Here is an 18,668-nt window from a genome sequence, read left to right as displayed (position 1 = left end):
ACCATTGATCAAGGCTTTCTTGAAATTCTTTTCTAATGTGGCCTCCATTTAATCTCCTAACTTTTCTCCCAGTTCTCAGATAATTTCTTCTTAGGTTCCTCTATGTCTGTCTTTCCTTTAAGCAGTTATTTATTCTTTTTTCATCCTCAGCTGCCCCAAGCATTCTTATGCAATTCCATTGCTTCAGCTACTCTCTGTGTGCTAGTAGTTCCCACGTTTATAATCCTAGCCCTCCAATCCCATAAATCAGTCTGGATTGAGATTTATGTATGTCAAGGATAGAACTAATATGTTCAACTAGGCATTTTCTAACTTTCATAGCACACATACATTATCTTTATATCAAAGAGTTTCTGTGAGGTACTAATATGGTATAACAAAGACTTTGAACTTTAAGATTAGAAAGGCCTGGGTTCAAAGTTTGGCTCTTTCATTTACTAATTTCATATTTTGGACAAATTTCTTCAAACCTCAGTTATCCAGTTCCTCACCTGTACATGACAAGTAAAATAAAGTTTTCTGTCTCACTGGGATGTCATGACAGAGTATGTAAGCAACACAATCTGTGACCATAAGAGGATTCCTCAAGAGTTTCCTCAAGAGAAGTAATACAATTATTCATATTTTAAAAAATACATTGTACAAAGTGCTGACTAATGTAAGTGGATGTATATTCTCATTGGGTTGTGCTAAACTCACTTGTTATGCTTAATTTTTAAAGACTGACTTCTTGATATATTTTTATAATGTTTTAGACTATAAAAACTAGATTGTGACTAGAAATGTTGGTGGCTATCAAAGGTAACCACATATTTATTAAATTTATTTCCTTTTGAGAATCTAAAAAGTAACTTATACCTCTCATTTTGTGTAGTCCAGATTTCAGTACAGTTTTGAATACCTGTTTAAACCGAGGTTTTAGTAGACTGCTAGACAACATGGCTGAGTTCTTTCGACCTACGGAACAGGACTTGCAATGTGGTAACTCTATGAATAGGTAAGATGAAATGTAAAAATGTTATCTATCTAATGAACACTCTAATAAATTAGTGTTTTATATTTGTTTATCTTTTGTTCCAGGTAACAAAAAAAGTTAGTGGATAAATTTGATTATTCATTTTTCAAAAAATAAACTGTTAAACCAATGACTCCTTCACTAGTTGAAGCTCCTTCTGGATTCAAACTTAAAAATTTCATTTCTTCCAAAAATGTTGCCATTATATAGAAGTACTTAACTTGTGACAGCTACCTATAGCCCAAATTCCAATTATTGGGGTTTTTTTAAATGCTTTATAATACAAAACTGTGAATGTATTTAAGATTTAATGTGTTCTCTATTATCATTCCAGTACTGCAAGCCATAATTGACCTACATAATTCAGTACTTTAGTCATTATAATAACCAGTCATTCATATAGATTCCCATTTGATGGATTATCTCCTACAACTGTATAAAAGTATTGATTTTCAGCCCATATTGTAGGATTGGAAATATTTAGTTAGTATAATTGTTACTAATCATAACTATTACTAACCAATGAATTCATGCCGCCAAAAGGTATCTTACAGTTTTATTATATCCTTATCATCTCAACATGAGCATTTATGGATCTTTTAAGAACCTCTATTTCGCAGCATTTTATATTAAATCCAAAATAATAGATACTAAATCAATGTTAACTGACTATAAAATTACCCATTAAAATTAAGGGAAATAGTAACTGAGATACCATAAATAAGTGCAATATCCAATTTAATTCTTAAACATAGGGCAAGAGATTATTTGCCCAATTCTCTGGGGCCCTTCTTTATGCAGAAAAGAATAATTTGCAATTAACATTGGGGATTTGGAATGCTTAAGCCCATAAAATTTATTCTCTGAAGCAATTGAAATAGCATCCTAAAATCTTTTTTAGAAATTCTTTAAATTATACAAATATACAATTTCAGTGTAATCTCTACCTAGCAAAGTATTAGGTATTTCATGAGTGGTAACAAAGATTTATAATAGTTTAACATGAACAAATGCTTGCTCTTAACACCCTTAAGAATTATAAAAAGTACATTACAGTCACATCAATTGTTGATAGTCTTCCTTTTATGAACTCCTGTAGTACTCATTACCTATACGTCCATGTACATCCTACATGTTTTACCTTGAACTAGATTCTTATTCCTTAGTTACATTGTAAGCCACCTCTCAAAATCAGAGACTCTCTTACGCCTTTTGGTATTTCATTACACACGCTAGGCATTCAGTAGATAGTTCCAGTCTAAATTTTTCTCTTTCATGTCAATAACCAACTTCATACCCCATAATGCAATATACTAGAAACATTCCCACTAAGCCTATAGTCATTCCTCTTGTTTAACATCTGAAATTTCTAGTCACCACAATAAATTTTAAAAAAACACATTTTTACTATTGTCAAAGAGACAAAATCTCATTATATGTACTACAGTTAATAATTCAGAACCCTCAAGAGAATCAACTGAAAAGTGATGCAAACTAACAAAAGTTCAAATTATGTATTTGTTATATATATGTATATATTTATGTACTATATAGATAATATGCAAATAACATGTGTGTGTTAAAATAGATGTAATAAATATTTAAAAATCAAAAGCTTTCTTATCACCATAATAACCCAATAGAATACAAACTTAAAGCATGAATATAGACATAAGAGTCCCAAATAAAATATACCAAAATGAAGTCCAGAAATATATAGCAACAATAGTATTAACTGTACTTACTTTTTCCTTATCCAAGTGTGAGGACAGGTATTTTTCAGAACATTATCTTATGGAATTCTAAGACAACCCTAGGAAGTAAGGACTAGTATTTTCCTCTTTTCACAGGTGAGGAAACTAAGAGAAAAACTAAATAATTTGAGGTCAAACAACTAATAAGTAGTAAAGCCAAATACCACTCTTTCTGTCTCACATTAGAGCCTAGAATTTTTAGTTATTCTCCAGCACTGTAATTAATTATGGTGTATTTTAAGAATGCAAGGAGGGTTGAAACATTAAGAAAGCTGTTATAGTAATCCATAACATTAATAGGTTATTAGGACAAAAAACAAACATCCATCTTCAGTGTTGCTGAAAAGGCATTCAGTAAAACTAATTATTATTGATAAAACATCTAGAAATAAAATGTTTTATACTGTTAAAAGAATATTTGACATCAAAAGCAAGTATCATACTTTATAGTAAATACTAGAATTATTTCCATTAAATTCAAAAACAATATAAAGACGGTCACTCCTGACATACTTACTCAGCATCATTATCATTGTAACCAGTGCAGTAAGGCTAGGAAATGACCAATTTTGAGAACCAAATTCAGGAACACCACTGATTTTTACGTATTTACTTGCAAATAGAAAACTTGCTGAACATGTATTAATATATAATAAACTGTTAGTTAACTCTTGATTTTATAAGTTAAATTCTTCAGAAAATGATTATCAGTTTTGGAAAAGGAGAAAAATTATCATTATGTGAAGGTAACAAGGTTTTATACTTAGAAACAATAGAAGAATCAACTAACTATAAAGTTAGCCTTCCAAAATTCATTTATGAATGTAGTCAAAGTACCATCAAAATCCCATATGGGATTAGAGGGTGGTTACTTTGATATTTTTGAAACTGAAAATTTAATACTGAAGGTGATCAGGAGGAATAAAGGGCTGAGAATATTCAAGAATTTATTTAAAAAGTAGAGCAATGAATGTACTTTCCCTATAGAATATATAAGGTGCAGTTATTTGTACAATATGTTACTCATAAAACAGATAAATCAGTGGAATAGGATATAAAATCCAGAAACAGGTTCTAAAATATACAGGATATTAGCATATGGTGAAGGGGAGGAAGAGAGATATAACATGTATAAGTGTTGATAAGACAGTCATTTTACAATGAACTATTATAAAAATAATAAGATAGAGTCCTTTAATACCATTCATGTAGCAAAAACAATCCAGGAGCTTTAAACAGTAAAAAATGAAGTAAATGAACTGGTAGAAAACAGGTAAATATTTGTCTGATCTCAAGATGAAGAAAGTCTTTCTAAGTAAAGAATTTTATATAAGGAAATGATAGGTTTGATGTAAAATTTAAAACTTACAGATCAAACAACTTTATTAGCTTTATAATCAATATTAAATGCAAATAATATGTTGGGGAAATGTTTGCAAAACATATATGTCATACAGAGAGGTTAGTAGCATTTTATACACATCAGTTAAGGAAGGAAACACCCAAAGAAATGGTCATAGACACAAAGAGATAATTCATAGAAATTGCCGATTTGTCCATTTGTCCAACATCTATTTGTATCAGGAACTGTACTAGGTCTGTGTCCTCATGGATCTTACAACCTAGAAGGAGAAATAGATAATAAACATAATTGTAAAAACTATGTTAAGTATTATAAAAGAAAAGAACATATAATAGAAGTATTTGAACAAATGTGGAAAGTCAAACAGAATTCCCTGAGGAAACAATTTGAACTGCGATGTAAAAGAGGAGCAACTATTAGGTATGTCCTTGGATGGGAATGGGGCAGTTGACATTCAGGACAGAAGCCACAAGGGAAAGACTGAAAATAGGAGGACCCAGCTATACTTGAGGTTCTGGAAGAAGGCTGCTGTGGTCCTGAAGAGAGAGAACTAGGGAAAAATGTGGTGAGATAAGTTGGAGAATTCAGGACATTCAGATTACAGTTATCAGCTTGAGCATGCTGTTGGGGCCACTAGAGAACTGTCCTGAGAGTGACATGGTATTTACACTGTAGGATCACTTTGATTGCTTTGCGAAGAAGGACTTGAGAAAGTGGAAGTTGGGGTGGGACGTAGCAATGGATAAATGCAGGCTTTTATTAATTCATTCAACAAATATGTATAGAGCATACACTATTCACCAGGCACTTTACTAAGGCTGGGATAATATAGTAAGATAGACATGGTACCTAATCTCATAGACCTTGTATGGTAGCAGTAGCTTCAATTTCTATTGAAATTCTCTCTATATAAAGAGAGACATCAAACAAGTAAAAAAAAAAATGACGGATCTTAAAAAATGCTACAAAGTTATCATGAAAGAGAATAATGCCTGATTTCCTCAGTAATGCATAAATCTCCCACTTCCTTTTTTCTTTTTAGCATTGCCTCAAATTTCAGCATAACACACTGGTTAGATACTATGAAATTATGATTTCAGGATTTTCATGATATTTAAAAGGAAATTTCTAGTGTAGCCCTAGGCTTAAGTGGATAAAGTATTATATTGAATGTAATAAACTTGTCTATAACCCACACACAAAAATTAGTTTCATCACTTAACAGTCGTTCTATCATATATAATCACACATAACATGTACTCATTTTCTCAACAAATGTTTATTAAGCACTTAAAAGTTAGAAGGTCCAGTGCTGTAGTCCAGACAAGAGATAATGCTTAGCCTGGACTAGGTTTGGGAAGCGGGAGAAGTAGACACACTAAGAAAATATTTAAAATTGTGGAGGACAGGTGGGAGAAAGAAGTGCCAAGCATAATTACTCAGGTTTCGTGCTTACACTGCCAGATAGATAATGGTGTAGTTCATGAAGCAGGGGGAAGAAACATTCAACATTGCTAGTAATTAAGAGAAATACAGACTAAAACCGAGATACCATTTTCAGCACTCAGACATAAAGATTTTTTTAAAAGATAATTTGACGCAGAAAGAAGACTAATTATGGAGCAGGTATCCTCACTGTTGGTGAAGCGGAGGGCATCTGGCAGTATACCTTATAAACTTTAAAACATTCATACTCATTGGCTCAGTAACTCCATGTTAATACAAAGAGTAATTTATATTAAAGAAAATTAGACAAAAACTTAAGTGCCCAACTCCAGAGAGCCAGTGATACAATTATCATAGCTAAAAGATAGATTACTATATAATCATTTAAAGCAGACAGAAACTGGAAGAATATTTAATAAGAAGGGGAAATGCTTATAACATTAATAAAAATGCCAAACAGTATTGTTTCAGAGGTTACAGTTTTGTAATAAAAAAACAGCATAGGTAATGTAAAAAATTACAATCTAACCATGATGTCAGTTACCAATTATAGTTATTTCTATAGAATTATGTTGATTTTTATTTTTTCCTTAATATTTCTTTAAGTATTCTTCAAGGACCTTTATATTGCTTTTATAATTAAAATGTTAAATTCCTATAAGATAGTTGAGAAAATAATTATTACTGTAATGATTTTTCAGTCTTTCCAGTGTCAGCCTGCCTTTAGCTAAGATAATTCCAATAATAAATGGACAGATCCATTCAGTTTGCAGTGAAACACCTAGTCATTTTGTTCAGGTAAGAAGAAAACTTGGGATTATTATTAAAACCATTGTATTTGGGGTTATGGTCATGTTTGTCTGACATAAAATTACACTTTCCTCCTGTTATATTTGTTGAAAGAAAACAAAAACTTGAAGCCACATATAGAGTGTGGTAGGATGCCCCCAAGGAGTAATGATGCCTCATGGCAAATTTACGAGGTTGAGAATATCTTTCTTCATGTTCTAGTCCAAGAGCTGCTAGGTTAGACTGCATTTTAGTTCAGATATACTCTAGTAGTCAGTTGAATTTATAGTGCTAATGTTTTACATGAAGTTTTGCTAGTAGTAAGATTGAGTCTGAGGACAAATCAATGTTCTGGTTCCTCAAATTTTGAGGGAAACAAAGATTTTTGTGAAGAAGTAAAGCATTTTAGTAATAAGTGTAATTACTAATAGTTCATCAATAATCTGCTCACTTAAAGTTCCATAGACAGTGAGTTATTTAAATTTTGACTAGACTACCTTTAATTCCATGCTTTTTTAGGAAAGCATTTTGGATTGCATTAAGCAAGACTGATGTTACTACAGTCTTCAAAGAATATCTTTGAATCCACATAATTTTTTTTCTGAGTTATTTGCAAACTTGGAAACTCTCAGACATAAAAAACGACTTGCAGTGCACCTCAATTCCAAACTACTCCAGGAACAGGCAGTGAGAGAAGACCCTCAGCCTCAGGGTAAAGATGGCGTCTTCTCACTATCATTTGTCTCAGGCCGGTTAGCAGCATATCTTTTGCATAACTTCTACTCAGTAATGTGACCAGCACTGAGACTACCGGTTGCATTTGTTCCTTTCTCTGCATAGTGCCATTAGCTTCTCACTTACATGCTGCTTTTCCCTCACTGTGCCCTCAGTCTTCTGTGTCATCGTCCTCACCATGAAACATGGGCATCATATTGCAGGAGGAAGGGTGAATAAGGCTCATCTCATTTCACTTCATTTTAAGCTTAATTTAAGCTCAGTTTTTTTTAATTAAAACTTTACTTTGTTTTAAATTTGCAGTTAAATTTTAATATTTACATGTATACCAGATGGAAAAAAAACAGTTGTAATTTCTAGCACTTAAACCTTAACTTTACATTTCTCTTCTTTCATGAAAGTCTCTGGCTTCATCAGTAAGCTGTTCATCTTGACAGATTTTTCAATGGTAAATACAGCCAAATGTAATATACTACCACAGCTTTAATGCTTAAGTAGTTTACGTACTACATTAATATCTGCATGACTGATAACGAAAACAAAATGTTTCAATCTAGCAAAACATCATTGATATTAGTGTTTAGAAAATATTTTTAGTGTGACTGAGTATAGATTAAATGTATATACTGCATTGATTGGCAAGATTTCCACCAGTCTTTTAAACTATAATTTCTATGAGTTAAAATACCAAGTGATCTTCAGAGACTGTAACCATGAATTTGTTGAGATCAAGACATACCTGTAGTTCAGCTGCCTCTTCCAATACTTAGAAATTACAAACGAAAAGACAGTTCACTTCCTGTTTCTCTGATGCTCACAGGGGCCAGTTAACTGATCCAGTGTTGTGGATCCTTTCACAACCTGCTGAAGCCTAGGGACCCCTTCTCAGAATAATGTCTAAATGCATACTGTAAAATACATAGGTTTTAAAGAAAACCAATTGTATAGTTTTCAAAATACTTTTTAAAATTAAACTTATGACATAGCAATCCTGCTTCTTTGTTCATGCATTAAATAATAGGATTTCATGGCAGTTCATATAAGTTCCACAACTATCACATGATATGAAAATTTCTGATTTCTACTGAAGACAAATTCACAGGCTTCTAATACTGTCACAGTGTAGGGCCTAATTTCATAATTGAAGGAAATGCTAGATTTTAGTTAAAAGTTAATGAAAATAAAATGTAATTTTTTCCATATCTTTACATTCACAAACCCCTTAAGAACCTTTGTTCTAAAGTCTATGTGTGTGTGGTTTATTTATGTGTGTATATGTGACGTACTATGTATATCCTATGTTAGATCTTCCAGAAAGTAATAGATCTTAACCACATAATGGCAGCTTCTAGCAAAAGGATCTCTATCTAGACTTGTATCTTTAGTATTATAATCATTTATTCAACAAATACTTGTCTAGCACTTGACACAACAAAAAAGTCCATTTGAAGACTATTTTGGGTCAACTCATAGTCACACTTAAATACTTACCATAGCCACCATCCCTCTTTGAAGAACCTCAACAATAAATGCCTCCTAGAATTTATTAAAAGAAAAAATACTCCTTTTATTAAATGCTTTTCTTTTGGGCGGTAACACCTCAAAACTTAGAGTTAAATTAATTGCATTGCTGATTGCAGGAAAGAATTCAAAGTTATCTACACTTTTACAAACTGTTATGTTTTATTGTTATCTTTGCTAGGATTTGTTGATGATGGAACAAGTGAAAGACTTTTACAAACTGTTATGTTTTATTGTTATCTTTGCTAGGATCTGTTGATGATGGAACAAGTGAAAGACTTTGCTGCTAATGTGTATGAAGCTTTTAGTACTCCTCAACAACTGGAGAAATGATATTTTTTATCCTTCAAGAAAAACTACAGTAGGATTCATTTACTTTTAAAAATACACTGAATAAATCCAACTATATATAGGGTAATGATTTGTTATCAAAATGCCTAATAAAAATATATTCTTAACCAAACTCTTCATTTCCCAATGAAATAAGAGTTACTTGGCATTTTAATATTTTTTTAAGTCATCAACAAATTAGCTAATTTTGCAGGCATATATGAGTGTACACAGTGCAAATATCAAAATTGTTAATAATTTGTAACACCATGGATATTAGTTCCAAATTAACTAAAATCTAATATAGATACATTTTTTTTTAATATAAGATGTAGTATACTTTGACATTAACACTGAGGAAGAATCTGGGAAATAGGTGTGAAATTTGGAAAATAATGTTATTCAATCAAAGTTAACAGGACTGTAGTGTACAGGAGTGAATGAGACTTTTCTCCAGTTACTCTTCAAAGGAATAAATTATTTATTTTAAATTATCTGATGGAAGACTTCACTCATTATGGAAATAAGTGAATTTAGCAGCCATGATCAGCAGGTTTTTTGTTACTATTCTTTAAAAGTTATTGATATAGAGGCTAAAATTGTGTTGATGCTACTCACAGCTATTGTTAACTGCATAGTTTCATTCATTTGTATATAAATAATTTTAATAACTTAACTTTGTATTGATTTTGAGCACAGTGAATATCTTATTGCAATAAAATATTTTGTTAAAATATGGTTTTGTTGAGTGAATACTTTACAGCCATTAATTTATTTGTCCCATAGCATTTTTGCTATTATTTGGGGAGAGGATGCTAGTTGTAAAGTTTCATTTTAACTGGTAATATAATTTATGCTTTCTTTTGTTCAGAAAAAATAAATAGTATTTCCTTCTGAAAAGATAAAATTCACTAACTCTAGTAAATCTATAGTTCAATATTTATACAGGCAATCAGTGAGGAAACATGAATCATTATGTATTACCACTATATTAGATATATTTTCTATAATATTAAGAAAGTAAAATCATTCTATGTTCCTCCAACATAACATTTAACCAAGTAGTAGAGGGTAGAAAACGACTGTGAAGTCTCTTCTAAGGCCAGGTTAGGCCCGAAGCCAGGTGCTAGAGAGTCTGTGTCTGGCATGTTTTAAAAAGAAAAAAAAAAAAAAAAGATGTAGAGGTAGAGAGGAGGGCAAATGCTGCTTTTCAAAATTTGACAAACTAATGTTTTTTCTAACAGGATTTCAGAAAAACTACATTTTGAAAAATTAGTGAATGTGTGAATAATAGGGCATGCATCTCTTCAAGCAATATTAACCCTGGATTTCATTCAAGGAAAATTTGAGACTGAACAGGTGTGGCCTTGTAAGGACAGAAATCTGATCAGCTGAAAATTATCAAGTAGAATCATCTGCATCTGTAGAGTTGTGCAGTTGAAGAGATGACAAGGTAAAAACCACATGTATTTGAAGCTAATTGGCCTTAGCCATTACAACTTTGTCTTCTAATAATACATAAGGAGCCCTTTTGTCTGGAACCCTTAGTTGTTTGGTGTCTTACCAATGCCCCAGGCAAGTTCACTATGGATTCAGTGAGACCAAAAAATGACAATGGAATGTTCTTGGGGTGAAAGGGTTTTTACCCAACTTTATTTCCACGGTGGCAGGTCGATCACTAGAAACCTGCCCACTCAGAGCCAGTCTGCATGCAGCAAGCCAGTCTCTGCCTCTGGGCCTCTCTGCCCCCGCAGCTATCTCAGTCTCTGTCCTCAGTGCTGCCACCACTCCAGCCTATGCTCTCCTGCAGCCATGAGGCCATGCCACCGTGTCACATGGAGCTCCTTACATAGAATCAGTAGCAACGTATTGCCTACATGTGTAGTGAGCTAGCCGACCAGGGCCAAGTGAGAATCCTGGCCATAGGAACCTTCACTTTATCCACATTTGGTTAACCCAAAAAGTCATTTAAAGCAGGGTATCTTTTTTTTTTAATGGCATATGTGTTCTTCAACATTTCAACATAAAATATAAATATGCTTTATTTGCCCATTATTTACTATAGGATCCAGGCCTTTTCTACCTGAATTTTCAGTATAGGTTGGTTTTTAGGTGTTCTAATTGCCTTTATTCTACAAATCACATGCATTACATTACATAGTCATGAACCAGGGATACAGAATTAATAGATTTTCACTATATTTCCCCCCAATCTTTTAGAACTGTTTTGCCCACAATTAACCTTAATTTTTTTAAAGCAACACATTTTAATCTAGTCTTTCCAAAGTATTACACTTTATTTTCACAGAAACTTCAACTCTTCACACTCATGCCATCAATCTATATAGTCATGATACAAAGTTCAAATGGTAAAATCAGTGTTGTAACTTTGTTTCATAGAGCTTCCATAACAAATTACCACTAACTGGGTGGCTTAAAACAACAGAAATTTACTCTCTCACCTTTTTGGCCCATAGAGGTCCAAAACCAAGGTGTTAGCAGGGCCCTGCTCCCTCTGAAGGCTCTGGGGAAGCATCTCTCCAATTCTTCCTTGACTCTTCCAGCGTCTGGTGGCCCTAGGTGTTCCTTGGATTGTAATAGCCTAACTCCAAGGTCTGCCTCTGTCTTCACGTGGTCTTTTATTCTGTGGGGGGGGGGGGGGGGTTTCTAAGAATGAGCTCATTTAGGTCCTTCCCACATTCAGTATGACTGTAATACCTTAATTACATCTGCAAGACACTATTTACACTATTTCCAAGTAAGATCACATCCTGAGCTTCCAAGTGGACATGATTTATTGGGGAATGCTATTCAACCCAGTACAGTAACACACTCAACTAACCCTTGGTACACATACATTGCAGCAAGGAGAAATCAAAGTGAAGGGTGTGCCAGAGAGAAGCCTACGAGCCTGCAGCTTAACCCTAGCATCAGTCAACATGCTTTTCCAAGGAATGGAGAGCATCAGTTCATCTAGTGAGTTGGTTAAATGGAGAGTACTTGAAAGCTACTTTTTTTCCTTCAAACTTGTACAGGTGTGTTTGTTGTTATGTATATATATAAAAATTTAATCTGAGCATTTATTTGTTTGGAAGTTAGGAAGACTTTTAGCTAACCAAGTCTTTTACTTAAAAATTTGAAGTGAACAAAAGGCAAAACATGTCTTGTTCATATTTGAGAGCCTGACCTTTTAAAATAACTGTGCTAGTTCAATACAGCATTCATAAGAATATGAGATAGAATCTTAAAAGTGATATTCATATTTAAAATGATGCCGATGTCTAGCTGTTCTCTAATAATCTAGTTTGGCTTGCCTTTGATATGTCTCTAGTCATTAAAGACAAGTCAGAGTTTCTAAATTCAAGTAAGGCAATTTCTTTTTTATACTGAAGTGCTTTATCGATGTATTTTTAGTGAGAATGAAATACAATCCTGTATTAAAATTTTGCCACTTAAAAGTAAATCTTTGAGATGACAATATTTAATAGGGGTTGGGTATTTTTTCCATTTTATTTCTACCTTTCTTCACTTTTTCTGGGTGATACTTAATTTCTACTATTTCTTTTTTTGTAATGCATGCCTATTTCTTACCTCCAATCCATTTTTATGTTGTAGTACCATATCTCCACTTTTTTATTCCATAGAGCATGCATGATTAGCATTTTTGAAGAAATTCAGATGGCCAACAGGCACATGAAAAGATGCTCCACATCGCTAATCATCAGAGAAATGCAAATTAAAACCACAATGAGATATCACCTCACACCAGTTGGGATGGCTAACATCCAAAAGACAAAAAACAACAAATGTTGGTGAGGATGTGGAGAAAGGGGAACCCTCCTACACTGCTGGTGGGAATGTAAATTAGTTCAACCATTATGCAAAGCAGTATGGAGGGTCCTCAAAAAACTCAAAATAGAAATACCATTTCACCCAGGAATTCCACTCCTAGGAATTTACCCTAAGAATGCAGGAGCACAGTTTGAAAAAGACATATGCCCCCTTATGTTGCAGCACTATTTACAATAGCCAAGAAATGAAAGCAACCTAAGTGTCCATCAGTAGATGAATGGATAAAGAAGATGTAGTACATATACACAGTGGAATATTATTCAGCCATAAGGATAACAAGTCCTACCATTTGCAACAACATGGATGGAGCTAGAGGGTATTATGCTCAGTGAAATTAGTCAAGTAAGGCAATTTTATACTTACTAGTAACTCTTGGGAAAAGGAAATTAATTTACTGGTTTAAAAATAGGAAATGAGGAGGCGGAGCCAACATGGCGGCGTGAGTAGGACAGTGGGAATCTCCTCCCAAAAACATATATACTTTTGAAAATACAACAAACACAACTAGCCCTAAAAGAGAGACCAGAAGACGCAGGACAGTGGCCAGACTGCAGCTACACCAGCGAGAACCCAGCGCCTCGTAAAGGGGGTAAGATACAAGCCCCGGCCCGGCGGGACCCGAGCGCCCCTCCCCCCAGCCCCCGGCGGGAGAAGAATAGGCAGAGCGGGAGGGAGACGGAGCCCAGGACTGCTGAACACCCAGCCCCAGCCATCCGGGCCAGAGCGCAGACACAGTACGTGCCCAGGGGGCCCTGGATACCGGGGGAACAGGGAGTAAGACCTCTGAGCGGGTGCCGAAGCTGATGCCCCTGTGACAAAGAAAAGCGGGGGCTTTTTGAAAGTCTTAAAGGGACAGGGACTTAACAGCTTGACGGAAACAACCCAGGTCACAGTACAGCAGCTGGAAATTACAGGGAAAACCGGGTGCACTAACCCCCTGGACAACAGCTCTGAGACCCCTCACGGAGGCAAACAGTCAAGCAGCCCCCCCATCCATCACCCCACCGGGCGCTGCGAAAGCAGAGAAGCAGCCTGAGACAAATTCCGCCCACAGAAAGGGAAATTTCTCCCTTCCGGCCGGGCAAGACACAAAGACCCACTCTACACGCAATTACCCAACACAAGCCACTAGGGGTCGCAGCTGTCCCAGTAAAGAAAGGCCAGTAGCAAGTGAAAATTTTGGCCCTCCCAGCTGACAGTCAATAGCACCTGTCAACATGAAAAGGCAAAAAAATATGATCCAGACAAGACTAACCCAGACAGCTTCAGCATCTGCTACATCTTCCCCTGAGAAGGAATCCGGGGAGATAGATTTAGCCAGTCTTCCTGAAAAAGAATTCAAAACAAAAGTCATAACCATGCTGATGGACTTGCAGAGAAATATGCAAGAACTAAGGAAGGAGAATTCAGAAATAAAACAAGCTCTGGAAGGACTTCAAAACAGAATGGACGAGATGCAAGAGACCATTAATGGACTAGAAAACAGAGAACAGGAACGCAGAGAAGCTGATGCAGAGAGAGATAAAAGGATCTCCAGGAATGAAAGAATTTTAAGAGAGCTGAGTGACCAAATGAAAAGGAACAATATAAGAATCATAGGTATTCCAGAAGAAGTAGAGAGAGAAAAGGGGATAGAAAATGTCTTTGAAGAAATAATTGCTGAAAATTTCCCCAAACTAGGGGAAGAAATGGCCTCTCAGACCACAGAGGTACACAGAACTCCCATGACAAGGGATCCAAGGAGGGCAACATCAAGACACATAATAATTAAAATGGCAAAGATCAAAGACAAGGACAAAGTATTAAAGGCAGCCAGAGAGAAAAAAAAGGTTACCTACAAAGGAAAACCCATCAGGCTATCATCAGACTTCTCAACAGAAACCCTACAGGCCAGAAGAGAATGGCATGATATACTTAATGCAATGAAACAGAAGGGCCTCGAACCAAGACTACTGTATCCAGCACGAATATCATTTAAATATGAAGGAGGGATTAAACAATTCCCAGACAAGCAAAAGTTGAGGGAATTTGCCTCCCACAAACCACCTCTACAGGGCATCCTACAGGGACTGCTCTAGATGGGAGCACTCCTAAAAAGAGCACACAACAAAACACCCAACATATGAAGAAGGGAGGAGGAGGAATAAGAAGGGAGAGAAATAAAGAATCATCAGACTGTGTTTATAATAGCTCAACAAGCGAGTTAAGTTAGACAGTAAGATAGTAAAGAAGCTAACCCTAAACCATTGGTAACCACAAACTTAAAGCCTGCAATGGCAATAAATTCATACCTTTCAATAATCACCCTAAATGTAAATGGACTGAATGCACCAATCAAAAGACACAGAGTAATAGAATGGATAAAAAAGCAAGATCCATCCATATGCTGCTTACAAGAGACTCACCTCAAACCCAAAGACGTGCACAGACTTAAAGTCAAGGGATGGAAAAAGATATTTCAAGCAAACAACAGAGAGAAGAAAGCAGGTGTTGCAATTCTGGTATCAGACAAAACAGACTTCAAAATAAAGAAAGTAACAAAAGACAAAGAAGGACACTACATAATGATAAAGGGCTCAGTCCATCAAGAGGATATAACCATTATAAATATATATGCACCCAATACAGGAGCACCAACATACCTGAAACAAATATTAATAGAACTAAAGGAGGAAATAGAATTCAATGCATTCATTCTAGGAGACTTCAACACACCACTCACTCCAAAGGACAGATCCACCAGACAGAAAATAAGTAAGGACACAGAGGCACTGAACAACACACTAGAACAGATGGACCTAAGAGACATCTACAGAACTCTACATCCAAAAGCAACAGGATACACATTCTTCTCAAGTGCACATGGAACATTCTCCAGAATAGACCACATACTAGGACACAAAAAGAGCCTCAGTAAATTCCAAAAGATTGAAACCCTACCAACCAACTTCTCAGACCACAAAGGCATTAAACTAGAAATAAACTGTTCAAAGAAAGCAAAAAGGCTCACAAACACATGGAGGCTAAACAACACGCTCCTAAATAATCAATGGATCAATGACCAAATCAAAATGGAGATCCAGCAATATATGGAAACAAATGACAACAACAACACTAAGCCCCAACTTCTGTGGGACACAGCAAAAGCAGTCTTAAGAGGAAAGTATATAGCAATCCAAGCATATTTAAGAAAGGAAGAGCAATCCCAAATGAACGGTCTAATGTCACAACTATCGAAATTGGAAAAAGAAGAACAGATGAGGCCTAAGGTCAGCAGAAGGAGGGACATAATAAAGATCAGAGAAGAAATAAATAAAATTGAGAAGAATAAAACAATAGCAAAAATCAATGAAACCAAGAGCTGGTTCTTCAAGAAAATAAACAAAATAGATAAGCCTTTAGCCAGACTTATTAAGAGGAAAAGAGAGTCAACACAAATCAACAGTATCAGAAATGAGAAAGGAAAAATCACGACGGACCCCACAGAAATACAAAGAATTATTAGAGACTACTATGAAAACCTATATGCTAACAAGCTGGGAAACCTAGGAGAAATGGACAACTTCCTAGAAAAATACAACCTTCCAAGACTGACCCAGAAAGAAACAGAAAATCTAAACAGACCAATTACCAGCAACGAAATTGAAGCAGTAATCAAAAAACTACCAAAGAACAAAACCCCCAGGCCAGATGGATTTACCTCGGAATTTTATCAGACATACAGGGAAGACATAATACCCATTCTCCTTAAAGTTTTCCAAGAAATAGAAGAGGAGGGGATACTCCCAAACTCATTCTATGAAGCTAACATCACCCTAATACCAAAACCAGGCAAAGACCCCACCAAAAAAGAAAACTACAGACCAATATCCCTGATGAACGTAGACGCAAAAATACTCAACAAAATTTTAGCAAACCGAATTCAAAAATACATCAAAACCATCGTACACCATGACCAAGTGGGATTCATCCCAGGGATGCAAGGATGGCACAACATTCGAAAGTCCATCAATATCATCCACCACATCAACAAAAAGAAAGACAAAAACCACATGATCATCTCCATAGATGCTGAAAAAGCATTTGACAAAGTTCAACATCCATTCATGATAAAAACTCTCAGCAAAATGGGAATAGAGGGCAAGTACCTCAACATAATAAAGGCCATCTATGAAAAACCCACAGCCAACATTATATTGAACAGCGAGAAGCTGAAAGCATTTCTGCTGAGATCGGGAACTAGACAGGGATGCCCACTCTCCCCACTGTTATTTAACATAGTACTGGCGGTCCTAGCCACAGCAATCAGACAAAACAAAAAAATACAAGGAATCCATATTGGCAAAGAAGAAGTCAAACTGTCACTATTTGCAGATGACATGATACTGTACATAAAAAACCCTAAAGACTCCACCCCAAAACTACTAGAACTGATATCGGAATACAGCAAAGTTGCAGGATACAAAATCAACACACAGAAATCTGTGGCTCTCCTATATACCAACAATGAACCAACAGAAAGAGAAATCAGGAAAACAACTCCATTCACAATTGCATCAAAAAAAATAAAATACCTAGGAATAAACCTAACCAAAGAAGTGAAAGACTTATATTCTGAAAACTACAAGTCACTCTTAAAAGAAACTAAAGGGGACACTAACAGATGGAAACACATCCCATGCTCATGGCTAGGAAGAATTAATATCGTCAAAATGGCCATCCTGCCCAAAGCAATATACAGATTTGATGCAATCCCTATGAAACTACCAGCAACATTCTTCAATGAACTGGAACAAATAATTCAAAAATTCATATGGAACCACCAAAGACCCCGAATAGCCAAAGCAATCCTGAGAAAGAAGAATAAAGTAGGGGGGATCTCACTCCCCAACTTCAAGCTCTATTATAAAGCCATAGTAATCAAGACAATTTGGTACTGGCACAAGAACAGAGCCACAGACCAATGGAACAGACTAGACAATCCAGACATTAACCCAGACATATATGATCAATTAATATTTGATAAAGGAGCCATGGACATACAATGGCGAAATGACAGTCTCTTCAACAGATGGTGCTGGCAAAACTGGACAGCTACATGTAGGAGAATGAAACTGGACCATTGTCTAACCCCATATACAAAAGTAAACTCAAAATGGATCAAAGACCTGAATGTAAGTCACGAAACCATTAAACTCTTGGAAGAAAACATAGGCACAAACCTCTTAGACATAAACATGTGTGACCTCTTCTTGAACATATCTCCCCGGGCAAGGAAAACAACAGCAAAAATGAACAAGTGGGACTATATTAAGCTGAAAAGCTTCTGTACAGCAAAAGACACGATCAATAGAACAAAAAGGAACCCTACAGTATGGGAGAATATCTTTGAAAATGACACATCCGATAAAGGCTTGACGTCCAGAATATATAAAGAGCTCACACGCCTCAACAAACAAAAAACAAATAACCCAATTAAAAAATGGGCAAAGGAACTGAACAGACGGTTCTCCAAAAAAGAAATACAGATGGCCAACAGACACATGAAAAGATGCTCCACATCGCTAATTATCAGAGAAATGCAAATTAAAACTACAATGAGGTATCACCTCACACCAGTAAGGATGGCTGCCATCCAAAAGACAACAACAAATGTTGGCGAGGCTGTGGAGAAAGGGGAACCCTCCTACACTGCTGGTGGGAATGTAAACTTGTTCAACCATTGTGGAAAGCAGTATGGAGGTACATCAAAATGCTCAAAACAGACATACCATTTGACCCAGGAATTGCACTCCTAGGAATTTACCCTAAGAATGCAGCAATCAAGTATGAGAAAGACCAATGTACCCCTATGTTTATCGCA

The 18,668-nt window shown here is 35.5% G+C and overlaps 1 protein-coding gene across 2 annotated transcripts in view; it reads left to right on the top strand.

Annotated features, from left to right (window-relative positions):
• PEX3 (peroxisomal biogenesis factor 3) overlaps nt 1–9,689 on the top strand; it is a 38,406-nt gene extending 28,717 nt beyond the window's left edge. For both annotated transcript variants that reach the window (XM_036906836.2, XM_036906835.2), the window contains 3 exons: nt 875–997; nt 6,280–6,376; nt 8,873–9,689. In XM_036906836.2, coding sequence (XP_036762731.1) covers nt 875–997; nt 6,280–6,376; nt 8,873–8,956 — 304 coding nt within the window. In that variant the 3' untranslated portion in view covers nt 8,957–9,689. The remainder of the gene's footprint in view (nt 1–874; nt 998–6,279; nt 6,377–8,872) is intronic.
• The last annotated feature ends 8,979 nt before the right edge of the window (nt 9,690–18,668 follow it).

This window comes from Manis pentadactyla, chromosome 12 (genome assembly GCF_030020395.1).
Source record: "Manis pentadactyla isolate mManPen7 chromosome 12, mManPen7.hap1, whole genome shotgun sequence".
NCBI lineage: Eukaryota > Metazoa > Chordata > Mammalia > Pholidota > Manidae > Manis > Manis pentadactyla.
This window is presented reverse-complemented; position numbering and strand designations above follow the sequence as displayed.